Here is a 12,665-nt window from a genome sequence, read left to right as displayed (position 1 = left end):
ATGCTGTTGAGTATGAAGGCCATGCCCATGCCGTGCTGTGGGCCAGGCCGAGTTCGGCAGTGCCGGCTGTGGCGGGAGCTGGTTCTATGCAGCCACGCTTGGGCTCTCACTTCCTAGATTAGATTTGCAGCAGCAAGTAAATTGGGCCTTTGTCTCCTGAGCACCTACTCGTGCTGTCCACGTGCTTGGCTACTAATGTACTAAATAATATGTTTTATTACATGTAAGAGGGAAAATCAGGGAGCAGTTTTAAAATCATGTGATGGTTAATTTTGATGTTGAATTGGTTAGCATTAAAATTTAGGGCATCTTTTATAAATGAGTAGACTAAAAATTAGCCAGTTTGCCATAAACTCCCCATTATTTTTACCCTTTACCTCACCAGTATCGTTTCAATCAGTTCTGCCTCATACTTTTTTTGTTTTTACTGAATTTATAAATCATTTTATTTTCCCCCATGCCTGAATGGGGAATATAATAATTGTGAATTTGTTCCACTTACTTTCATTCTTTAAATTACTCAATTCATATTTATAAGGATGTGTGAAATTTAGACAAAATTACTTACATAAGATTGAGAAAACATAGCATGACAGTACATTTCTTTTCTTTCTTTACTCCTTTCTTTTTTTTTTTTCTTTTCTTTTGGCTAATGTTCTTCCATTAAATGGATCCTTTTGTTTTCGAAGTAATGGTAGTTGTGAAAGTGGCCTTGTTAAAGTATTTTCAGTATTAATGATTCTGTCTTTCCAATAGTACTTTCTCATTCTCTTCAGGTAAAACTTTGTCAGTGTGGACCAGTTGCTTAGCTTCTTTGTTTACTTGACCCAGTTCAACTGGTCTACTTTTTATTGGTATGTCTTAAAACTTACTAGTTACTTAACCATTCTGGCAATAAAATCATTGTCAACTTGAAGGATGTATCTAATAAGTTTAAAAAAAAATTAGTTGAAGGTTAGAATGGTTGGTTGAACTTCATTTATACTGGTAAAGTAATTCTTCATAAGTGATGCTACGTGGAGGTCTCACACATCCACCTGCTGAGAGCTGCTGTATTTTATTCTCTCTAATCTGTGTTACAGTGGCAGGTGTCTTGGTATTTTAGTATTACTAATTTGTACTGTGCTGCTAGATTTTAAACATTCTTTTATTTTCCACTGTTGATGTGTTTTCTTTGATCCTTGTTCTGATATAAAATTTAAATTGTTATATCAGGCCCCAGGAGAACATTCTGAACAAAAACCGGCACTCTCCTCTATTGTCTTTGCAACATTGGGAGAGTCATAATTAGACTTAAATAGGCTTGCAATTCTTTCCTTGTGAGCATTCTTTTGCTGTTGATAAGTTTTTATTTTTATTTTTTTGAGCCTAGCAGAGATTGAAGAACTTTCCTCAAGTTAAAGGAAACTTAAGGCTTTCTTTAGGTGGTATTTTGTGAGCAGGAGACAGGCCGCACAGGCTGTTTCCCTGGTACCACAGTGACTGACGCGCGCTCCTGGCATGTAAATTTACAGCTCTTTTCCCGCACCCTTTCTGTTTATTGTATGCTGAGAAAGATTTTTCTTTTTTTGATGTTGATACTAGTTTTTGGCTAATGTTTTTATCTTCCATTTATTTATTTTTTCAAATCCCATGGCCTTTATGAAATTTATCCATACAGTTTACCATTTTTTTGTTATTTTGGCTTGATTGTCATCTTCCCTGACATCTGTTACTCATCCTTCCATGGGACATTTTGAGTCCTTCCTGAATCATCACACTGTGCTAGGTGGTGTTGGGTGTGCAGGTGAGTAAAATAACCTAAACATTGTGTGGAAGGATGGATACAGCAGCCCCTCCGTATCTGTGGGGACTGGTTCTGGGACCCCCGAGGACACCAAAGTCCATGGATGCGCGAGTCCCTTCTGTAAAGTGACCTCACTTGTGAATACAGAGGACTCACTGGACGGTTGACTTTGCAGCATGATGTGTGGTGTTTGATTTAACTGATGGTGATAGTTCTGGACCCACTCAGAAAAGAAATCAAATACAAGTTGCACTTAAAGGCTTGCCTTGCCTTCTGTTTGATTTCCGATTGTGACTGTCAAGTTAACTTCTAAATACAAACACATCAGTTCACTTGAGTTTCAGTTTTGTGAGACCATGTTTTAGTGGTGCTGCATTTGTGCAGTGATTTCCTGTGGCCTTTCCCTCAGGTGTCTTACCTCATTCTTTGAGTTACACCGAGGTCGGCAGTGTTCACCTCTGGCACAGTTGACCTTAGCTATTGACTAAGTATTAACTTTAATAGCCAGATACCATTCTGAGTTAGGTTTTTTTTTTTAATTAATAAAAATTTAAAGGTTTTTATATTTTATTTTGGTTGAGTGAGGTTTCAAATGTAGTAGAAAGGTGGTAAATCAGTTTTAAGTATCAAAGTGCTTGGAACAATAGCTCAGTGGAAAAAATATTTAACATCTTCAAATTATTCCTCTGAAGGACTGTAGTCATTTGATTAAGACAACATTTTTTAGGTTCATTTAATTTCTTCTGTCAGATGATGAAGTCTGCCATCATTGTGAAACAAAAACACTGTGCCTTTCTTAGGTTTTCAGTTTCTATTTACATGTAGGCATTCTGTGTAAATAATTAATAGAGAAAGCCACTATTTTTGAAGGAGACTTAGCTTAGATCATACTTCTGTTTGGCCCTAATACAGCTGTACTGCAGTTAACAGTGTGAATCTAGATGAAGACTTCAGACTCACTGAACCTGGTTACAGATAAACAATTGTCTTATAGAGAGAAAGGGTGTAATGAGAAATACAGAAATTTCTTTCTAGTTAAATTGTTTTCTCAATTTTCTTTTTATGTTTCAAATTTTAGAAATACGGAAAACTGACCACCTGTACTGGTTGTCGAACACAGTGCAGGTTTTTTGACATGACCCAGTGCATAGGTCCTAACGGATACATGGAGCCATATTGTTCAACTGCTTGCATGAACAGTCACAAGACAAAATATGCAAAATCACAAAGTAAGTTTCAGGTGTTTGGAAAAATCAGAAAACTTTAATAATAGTAATTTCTTAACTACTCTTCTGTGACTTTATTTTTATACTTGTTTTTAACTGCATGAACTATATATTTTTATTACCACACTAAACTTTCTTACTGCAAACTTTTTTAATGGTTTTAAGCATTTCTTTTAACTTAAATTATTGGTAAGGTTCTGACCACGTCTTTGTTCTTCACTAAAATTGTTTTTTATTTCCAAACATTGTCTAAAACAGATTGTTTCATGTATCTGTGTATGTTTTAGAGACATAGTATCAGACTTTTTATGACAGTATTCTTTAAGGTGAAGATAATCTCAGATTAATAAAATAAAAGTTTATGGAAGGTTTCACTAAAAATTATTCTCAGAGGCCAATTAAGATTTTTTAAAAACTTTGTTTTATAAAAAATCAGATATGTACCTTTTCTCTCCTAGGTTTGGGAATTATTTGCCATTTTTGTAAGCGAAACTCTTTACCTCAGTATCAAGCCACAATGCCTGATGGAAAACTGTATAACTTTTGCAATTCCAGTTGTGTGGCTAAATTTCAGGTTTGTTACTTGTTTTGCCTAAGTCCTGGTACCAATAAAATACGTATGGAAAATAATGTAATATTCTTTGTTTAATTTGCTAATTTCTACATATTTTGTTGAGGGTCAGATTGGAGGGTGGAGAATTCAGAGTCACAATAGACAAAAGCCTCACCAGGCCTCTGCTTAGCAAGGACCCTCGAATTGACTTCTTAACTGTGACTTATGACACAGACTTCGAAGGAAAGTAGATTTTCTTGTCGGCCTTTAAACAAGGGTCAGGGTCTAAGAGGAGGGGGAGGAGGAGGACCAGGATCACCTGGAGCGTCTCAGGGGCAAAGCCAGGAGGAAAGGCCGGAGTGGGGGGGGGGGCTGCTTTGAACTAAGTTCACTGGAGGAGGGCGGGCCTGGAGTGGTGGATTCTCATTGGCTGATGGCCGAGCTGCAGAGATTTCTCATTGGTTGGGTTGTTGCCAGGTAAGGGGAAAATCTTCCCTCTCCGGCTGGGTGTGTTCCGTGAACTGCCCAGGGCTCTATGTTGAAGGAAGTTTTTCTTCACTGATTTTCTCCTCTGGGTGCCTTGTGTGCTTAGTAGATGGTTTGAGTGACATGTGACATGTGACTTAGGGGGAGTTCCGTTTTATGCGGAGGAAGGGCGGAGGTGTATTTAGCCAGGAAGTGATCAGCTACACTTTGTCTTATCACCTTGCAAATACGCCCCGTGGACGAGGTTGGACTCGTTTGGTTGCCCTGGTTTTAACAGAGACCAGACTAGCTTCAGGGAGACATTTTTGCTTTGGTCCATGTAGAGAAGAACTCTCTGACATAGTTCTTCAGAATTGGAGTTTGGATAGTCTCAGAGGACAGTTAGGGTTAGGGTTAGGAAGTGTGCAAATGAAGCTGGTTGACCACTAGGAAGGAGTGGTTCAGAGGGGATTCAGTGTGAGTCAAGTGGTATGAGTAGGTTTACCTGATGCGTGTGGTATTTCAGGGTGTTACTCACGGGTGCTAACCAGTGGTACAGCCGTGCTTTATGAGTTAGTTCATCCAGCAGTTCCGAGTTCCGGGCACTCTACTCTGGTTAATTTATTTAAACTGAAAAATGCAATCTCTTAAGTATATTGCAGTAGATAGTATAATAGTAGTTAGTATTTAAATTGAGGTGGTTTTGAATTCAGACAGGTGAATGTGTCTTTGTTAATAGTTACATCCTTGACAGAGCTTACCTAATAAACCACATTTAAGACTACACTTTTATTTTGGAAGTTGAGGTAATGGCCATGGATATATTCACAGAGTGGTAAACATTACTTTTGACTTGTTGGCTTACCTAAAATAGAAATTAGAGAATAAGAATTAATTAGGTTAGAGGACAGTGTCTTTGGCATGATATTTGTGGATTTTTAACTTCTTTTATTCCTTTTTGATGTTGGGTAACCTGAAATGTTAATTTAAAATGTTTTAACTGCTTTTCATTTAATTCAAACTTACATTACCCATGATTTGATAAGAGCATTTGTGTATATACATTGTATATTTTAAAGGAACAATAAATTTAGACTCTTGTTTCTGAGAGTTGCATCCAAGATGAGCCTGCAGGGCATTTTCATCACTCTGTGACTCTGCAGAAAAGTAACATAAGATGACAAATAGAAAAGCAGCATTGCTTAATTTATCTTAAAGCAAACCGTGGATCTTGAACTTTGTCTTCATTAGATGTTTTTCCACTTCAGAGTAAGATAAAAGGATAGTATTTAATTTGTTTTGAAAGGATAATTTAATGGACTTAAATTTTTTAGAAATACTAAGGGTAGTGTTGCTTGGTTTTATTTTAAAAATATATTCACCTGATAGTTATGGTCTTAAATCTGCATGTTTTCTTTTCACAAATATTAATTGTGCAATGCATGCAGAAGCTTTAAAGTGATAAAAAGTTTTTTTCCTCTGCCTACTGCCACCTTGAAAACCATTTTATTAACTATTTTATAGATTCAGAAGATTATATGCAGTATAGATTAATGAATGATCATGAAATATCAGCATACTCACCACTTAGGTGAGAAAGTAGAACAAAACTTTTAAAGCCCATGTATGGTTATAAAAGTGAAATAAAACTAAAATAAATTCCTGGTATCAGTACTAGTCTGTAAATCTTTTCCCCCCAACTTTGTATAAGAAATAATTAAGTAAAAAAATATAAAAAGGCTGCTTTCACGGATGGGCTTGGAATGAAAATGATGGCATTACTGCAGTTGGAAGAAATCATTAGTGAATGAGCTATTGGAGACAGAGTTAGAAGCTGGGTTCTTTTCTTGTTTATTTACTAGTTCAGAACTTGGTGAACTAACCTCCCTGTTTTTGCTTATAGTTTCTTAAAGAAAAAATCATATTGAACATTATGATCTTTTTCCTTTTCCATATTATTTTAAATCGTAATAATCATGTGATTAAAAAATGAACCTCGGTTTATAAACTAACTTAGTACGCTAGGAGTTTTAAAGGCAGAATTCAGAAATGTAATCTTATATGTTGAGGAAATAACAATGTAAGCCAGATATGTATTTCTGGACATAGTTGATATTTGATGGGAATCACAAATAAAAGTCCTAAAGCCCACATCAGACTCTGTGTTTTGTTCTTTGTTTTAGGCTCTCAGCGTGCAGTCCTCTCCAAATGGCCAGTTTGTAGCGCCCAGTGATATTCAGTTGAAATGCAACTATTGCAAAAATTCCTTTTGTTCAAAACCAGAAATCCTGGAATGGGAGGCAAGTCCTGCTTGGCTGTGCATGTCTTGTAGTGCTAAGATGAAAGCCTGGTGTGTAACATGGGCTTCCATTCGAGAGTTTGTTTCTTACTGGATAATGATTTGTTTTTCAGATTTTGTAATGATTGGATTATTTGCTTTTTTTATGTTGGAGTGGCACCAACAAGGGATCTGGGTTTTTTTTAGGTCATACAAAAGATTACTGAAGTCATGTTCAGTGTGTATTATGTCCATAACAGTGTACAGAATGCCATGTGGTTTAGCTGCATGCCTGGATCGTCTGTTTGTACAGTATCGTGCCCACCTGTCTTCCCACCCTGCGTCTTTATAATGTCTGTGAACCACAGTATCTGCTGTTGCCTTATAGTTACCATGTAATCATTTAACGTTTTATAGTTGTTCTAATAAAAGACTCCCAGTGTACATTTTCCCTTCCTCATCATTCTTGCCTTCACTAGTTTATTAATTTACTTTGCCATAGCTTTTTGCTGTTAGCCAAAACTCTGATCATTAATGTTTGTTTCAATAAGGGGGCAGTGATGGGTGGAGGGAGGGAATGAGAGTGGGGTAGGATGGCCCTGGCTGGACGCTGGTTCTTGAGCAGTGTTCACCCTTAGCCATTCTTTCTTTCCCCCTTTTTGAGGGTCTGGAGCGTGCAGCTGAATGGTGGACAAGGCGTAGTGCTAACAGCCACTGCTCTTGAGCCAAACTTCTGAGTGGCTGGTGGCAAGTCACTCAGGATCTGAGTCTTAGGCAGAAGGTGCTATCCAGACTGGATTTACGTGATTGCTAAAGTACCGTGGAAATCTGGAATTTTATTATTTAGTCCCTAGAGAATTGTTTTGTTTTGTTATTTTGCTTGGTGCCATCTCAAGAACATTTAAACTGGTCATTCTTAGAGACCGTTGTTGCCACCCAGCGAGGATTGTCAGTTGACTGTTACCCTCTTTAAATCACGGCAGGGAGGATGCTGAAGGCCCAGTAAGAGGGAGCAGAGCAGCGGTGGAGAGTGAGGAAGGAAGGTGGAAAGTGAGCACGTAGTGCCTTCTGGGGGACCAGGACCCTGCAAAGACCGGGCTCTGGTGATCTGGGTGAAGCAGGGTCCTCTCCACCCACTCCACTCTGGCCCTGCCCCGCTTTTGTGGCCTTGGTGTGTCACTTTATTTACGTGGAGGTGTTGTGGTGGAGTGAGCTAAAGCTCTGTCGACCTGGTGGGAGTCCCTCAGGGGCTTCTGGCTGCTCGTTCCTCGGTTGGCAGTTGTGGCTCCTTGGTTGCTGTTTCCTCTTATAAGTTAACGTCCCCTGTGGGCGCCTCTCCACTGATCCCCATGGTTGCCTTACTGCTCGGGTTGCTAACGAGACTTTCACCTTCCCTCTTGGCCTTCAGGTAGCTCTGCTGAGTGTTAGGTGGGCGATTTAGACCTCGTCCGTGTCCTCCATGATAGGAGAGGAAGGTCCACCATGAAGGTTTAATGGACTCTGATGTTTGAAAAGCATCTTTGGCTGCTGTGGGTTTGGGGAAGGAGAAATAACTAATCACTAACCTTACTCTGGTCTGCGGAGCCAGCGCAGTCTCAGCAGCGCCCGAGTGGTGGCCCCAGGCTGCATGCTTGCCCCGTGGTGGGTCTGTTACCGGGTCTGTTACCTTCAAGCTGTGACAGGAAGGTGACTGAGCCTGCTTGACGACATTTGACAGAGTATTTCTTTTTGAGTACAACTGCTATTATTGTCACAACTCATCTTTCTCTAGCTTACCCATGTTGTATCTTCCATCCTCCTCCTCCCACCTCCCCAGTTCTGTAGCAGCACCAGGCTGCCGTCTTGCTTTAGTGCCACTGGTACTTTCCCTGAGTAATTTTACGTAGTGATGTTGAATTTTGTGGAGCGATGTCTAAATACAGCAGTGAACTAGTTCAGCTAGGTGTCTGTGGCCTATAGGAAATGTATCCCAAGGATTATAACATTAAATAGGTAACTGATTTAACTTTGTTTCTGTAAAAGTGGCTTGTTTATTTCTTAAACTTGTTCTTGAGGTGGTTGTCATGTACTTACCAAGGTTCCCATTGTGCATTTAGAACAAAGTGCATCAGTTCTGCAGCAAAACTTGCTCAGATGACTATAAGAAGCTGCATTGCATAGTTACGTATTGCGAATACTGTCAAGAGGAGAAGACTCTTCATGAAACAGTAAATTTCTCTGGCGTTAAGAGACCTTTCTGTAGTGAAGGCAAGTGTACATACAGTGTTGTTCATAACTTTTATTAATATTTAATGTTCTTTTTTTGCCAAGATATTTTCAAAATATGTAACTACATATGTTCAGAGTGACTATAATTTTAGCATAGCTGAACAAAAAAATTGAGCTCACTTTTTTACTGACTTGTTTTATTACTTTGCATATATTTGTAGACCTCTGAGCCTGAGGGTGTTTCATCTCTTAAGAATTTGGTGACCTGTTTTTCCATTCCCAGAAAGTTTTGAGAATAAAATAAAAGCAGTATCACACATGTCCTTCCTAAACATACAAGCTGGCTTTCCAGGTGGATTAGAATTGGTTTCCATTGGCCCCCATTCCCTGCCCCCCTTACTGCCTGCTCTGCAGAGATGTCAGTGTCCCAGCAGGGGAGTCACAGGTGGCCTCACTGCACTGAGCAAGTACCGTCGGGGCTTCCGCTCGGGATGCCCGGGAGATGCTGGCTCTGCCGTGGCACATTCCAGGCCTGCCTTTCCTCACGTGTGTGCCTGCTGCTCGGTGCCGGGCAGCAGACGGCAGAAACCAGTCCGCGTCTCATTCTCGGTCTCCAGAGGCGGGAAGCAGGCTTGTGGGTTTGGGTTTGGGGCTCTTCTTGTTTTCAATTTCCCCACATGTCATGCTCTCGCTCTGCGTGGCCCCTGCCTTCTGTTCTTTCTGCCCAGACCCTGGACTCGCAGCCCTTCTATCTGCTGTCCTCTTCTGTTATTTTCTAGTTGGTTTTTTTTTTTTTTCTTCTTCCAGGATCCACTTTTTCTATAGGTTTCTACTGCTAGTTAGGGGCAAGAAAAAGGTTGGAAGTCCTAAATGCCAGCAGTAGGGACTGGCAGCAACACCACAGGATCATTAGTCTGTTCACACTTCGTGCATTTCACACACAAGGCATGTGTGCAGGAGGGTGCTGCCTGGAGCAGGCCTCCTGGTCACGTAGGGTCAGTAACTGTGTTTACTGATAGAGTGCAGCTGCAGTGAAAAGTGACACAGTGTTTCATTGAAAAGATTGATTCTGAATTCATTTACCTCTTTTTACACCTGAATTTTTGTGCAGTGACAGCCTTAAGTGATTTGTAAGTCTGAACATACTTGTGTTGATGGCTAACATACATGTCAATGATCTTGTACCATTTGGATTACATGGATTTTATTAAAATGAAAGACAAGTAGGAGATAAATAATTGACATTGAAGAAGTTAATTTTCAAGGAGAGACTTAATGGCTTTAGTTGGGCAATCAAAGGATGTGTATCCTTTTCCTATTTAATCTGTTTTGTGCTTTCTCTGACTGCACCTACTTCTCTGCTGGAACCCATCAGAAATGGCAAAACATGTAATACCTGGCACCACCATTAAAATCTAGTTAGAAAGATAAAGCTAATAAGGTGAACTATTACACGTTTTAAATTGGAGTTCAGAATAACAAAAGCCACGGGGACAGAAGATAAGCAACTGCTGAGTAAATTCCGTAGGAAACAGCCGCAGTCCTTTCCTCCTTAGAGAGTGGGTAGGGTTTCAGTAGGCGCGTGAGGGAAGGTCGCTCTTAGTGCACGGCCTGAGTAGATGTACGAAGACTCTTCATCCTTAGAGAGCCATCAAAAGGAGTAAGATTTATATGTAAAAGCACTTACCATGCATTTACATAGTAGGTGAAGGAAGTGTTTTATTGAAGGAAGAGGGTAACAAAATGTTCTCTCTGAATAAGTCATTAAGCCAGTTCCCTGCAGGTCCTCTAGAGTGACAGAGACAGGTAAGGCTAGGAAATGTGGCTCACGTGCCTACTTAGTTGAATGTATCTTTAGGTTTACTCAGTGCCTCTCCATAGTCTACATGCTTCATTTTTCTAAAATGCCTATTTGGTATGTGTTTATGATACTGAAGATCATATTTAAATAGAACAAATGAAACAGCTCTGAGACATTACTAGACTTGCAGGTCTTAGAACATTAATTATTTGAACTCACATGATATCTACTATTCCACCTTCCGTTCCAGTTTTTATAGGCTGGTGTTGATTGCAGTAGATTTCACAGTTTTAATCAGGAGAAAAAGAGGAATTTATACGTAAATTTATAGATGCTTTCTAAAGCCAATTATCTATTTGATCTATAAGCTTTCTTACCTCAAAAATTAAATTTTTGACGTGTTTTTGTTTTAATATTAAAACCTTGTATTTTTCAGGCTGCAAACTATTGTACAAACAGGATTTTGCAAGACGTTTAGGACTGAGATGTGTTACTTGCAACTATTGCTCTCAGCTGTGTAAGAAGGGGGCAACGAAGGAGCTGGACGGCGTGGTGAGGGACTTCTGCAGCGAGGACTGCTGTAGGAGGTTTCAGGACTGGTACTACAAGGCAAGTAGTGCAGGACTTGCTTACAGCAGTGCGGGGCCAGTCTTTGACAAAGTACAAGCGTGGCAGCCTGTTAATCGCATAAGTGTGCACACGTTAGGCCTAGCCTAGATTGTACATGTGATTAAATATTTGTCATTCCAGTTTGTTTTTTATACCTTGAAGTAGTATTTTTGCTTGTTTTATAACTTAGGTACCAGTCCAAACTAGGATATTTCCAGCAGTGTAGTTTAACAAAATGGGTTATTTATCTAAAATTTGTGTCTTTATTTCACTAAACAAATATTTTTGATGAGAGTACTTTATCAGTTTTGAACCCTGGCAGATAATCATTCTGGATTCTTGGAATGCATTTTTAAATACTTGGATTTTTTTTTCCCTTTTTAATTGTGAATCTTTGGAGAGTTTCAAATTGAAAGGACACAATATGAATAGAGACCAAACACATTTACTTTGAAATTGTAAATAAGTGTATGTGTCTTAGTAAACTCTACTTCTAAAAAAGTAGGAGACCCCCTATGGTCCATCGTATTGGTTTCGGCCCACATTTAGGCTTTGTTTAGTCAAGATACTACCCAAGAAAAAGCATCTTTCATTACTCAATAGAAAACCATCTCAGTGCTGAAGCTTCGTTGTGGACACGGTCCTAAAACATGAGAGGAGGGGTATCAACTGTAACCTCAAAGTGGTGAAGTGCTGCCAAAGAAGCAGCACGATGGCTGAAATATGTAGAATATTGTTTAAGTTCACTTAATGAAAGTGACTAGTGTTAAAATGATACTACTTAAGAGAATCATGGGAATTCTTGGTGTAGTTCTTGAATATCTACAGCTCAACATAGTAACAAACATTGTTTACATAAAAAGAGGTGGAAGATACTTTCTGGGCTGTCATAGGCTAGGATTTTGCTGCACTTTTAAAGTTACTTCATTATTTTACTGTTTATATTTTAAGCCTTAAGATTAAAAGTAAGGTTTATATTTAGAAACACACAGGACGGACATAACAACAGCCCCACCAAGCGTCCCTTTCAGTCTAAACCAGCACCTTTTTCTGTTTAGACAGATGAGAAGTCTCTCAGAAATCTGACTTTAATGGCTCTAAATGCTCAGTTTTAGCTCAGTGCACACACAAATGCACCCTTTTCTCCACTGTTTAGGAGGTTTTAATGTTTGAAAATCGGTTTTGGATAATTTCAAAACTGTGAAGATATTTAGTGGCTAAAAATAATAAAATTGCATTTTATTCTTACTATCTGCCATCTTTTTCATCATTTATTTTACAGTTTGAGACAGAGGATTTCCCTGTCATTTTTTATTTTATAAATTTCTGCCTAATTGTATAATTGTTAATACAAAACTTTAATTTTTTCCAAATAATCTTTTTTGGAGGATGCTGTTTTTTGTTACATAGCACATGAAATGTATTTCTCTGACATCTTTGAATGTATTTTTCTGTTTTCTTTTATATCACTTATAATTAAAATAGAATTTTTTCTTTTTTGGGAAGCGAAGAAGTTGTTTGGCAAAAGACCAGATTGTTCTAGATGTAGCCATTTGTTCCATTTCCTATTTAAAGGATAATTGTATCTAATGTATTTTTATATGTTCAGTGATGAAATTTCAACAAGGCAGTGCATTTCAGAAAGTGTTAGTTAAATACAGCAGCGTCATGACACGCTGTGTAATCTGAGGGGTAAAGTCACCCACCGGAACTTGTAAAGCAAGGACGGTGGTGGTTTT

At 38.9% G+C, this 12,665-nt stretch overlaps 1 protein-coding gene across 4 annotated transcripts in view; it reads left to right on the top strand.

The window, feature by feature from the left end:
- Positions 1 to 12,665, top strand: part of ZMYM2 (zinc finger MYM-type containing 2) — a 68,605-nt gene that overhangs the window by 35,498 nt on the left and 20,442 nt on the right. For all 4 annotated transcript variants that reach the window (XR_010383719.1, XM_010988723.3, XM_031465690.2 and 1 more), the window contains 5 exons: positions 2,865 to 3,015; positions 3,471 to 3,586; positions 6,214 to 6,330; positions 8,405 to 8,555; positions 10,754 to 10,926. Coding sequence is in view for 3 of the 4 variants with exons in the window: in XM_010988723.3 (XP_010987025.2) it covers positions 2,865 to 3,015; positions 3,471 to 3,586; positions 6,214 to 6,330; positions 8,405 to 8,555; positions 10,754 to 10,926 (708 nt within the window). In the remaining variant the exon portion in view is untranslated. The remainder of the gene's footprint in view (positions 1 to 2,864; positions 3,016 to 3,470; positions 3,587 to 6,213; positions 6,331 to 8,404; positions 8,556 to 10,753; positions 10,927 to 12,665) is intronic.

Source organism: Camelus dromedarius, chromosome 13 (assembly GCF_036321535.1).
Source record: "Camelus dromedarius isolate mCamDro1 chromosome 13, mCamDro1.pat, whole genome shotgun sequence".
NCBI classification, from domain to species: domain Eukaryota; kingdom Metazoa; phylum Chordata; class Mammalia; order Artiodactyla; family Camelidae; genus Camelus; species Camelus dromedarius.
Note: the sequence above shows the minus strand (reverse complement) of the source record. Positions and strands in the feature narration are given on the sequence as shown.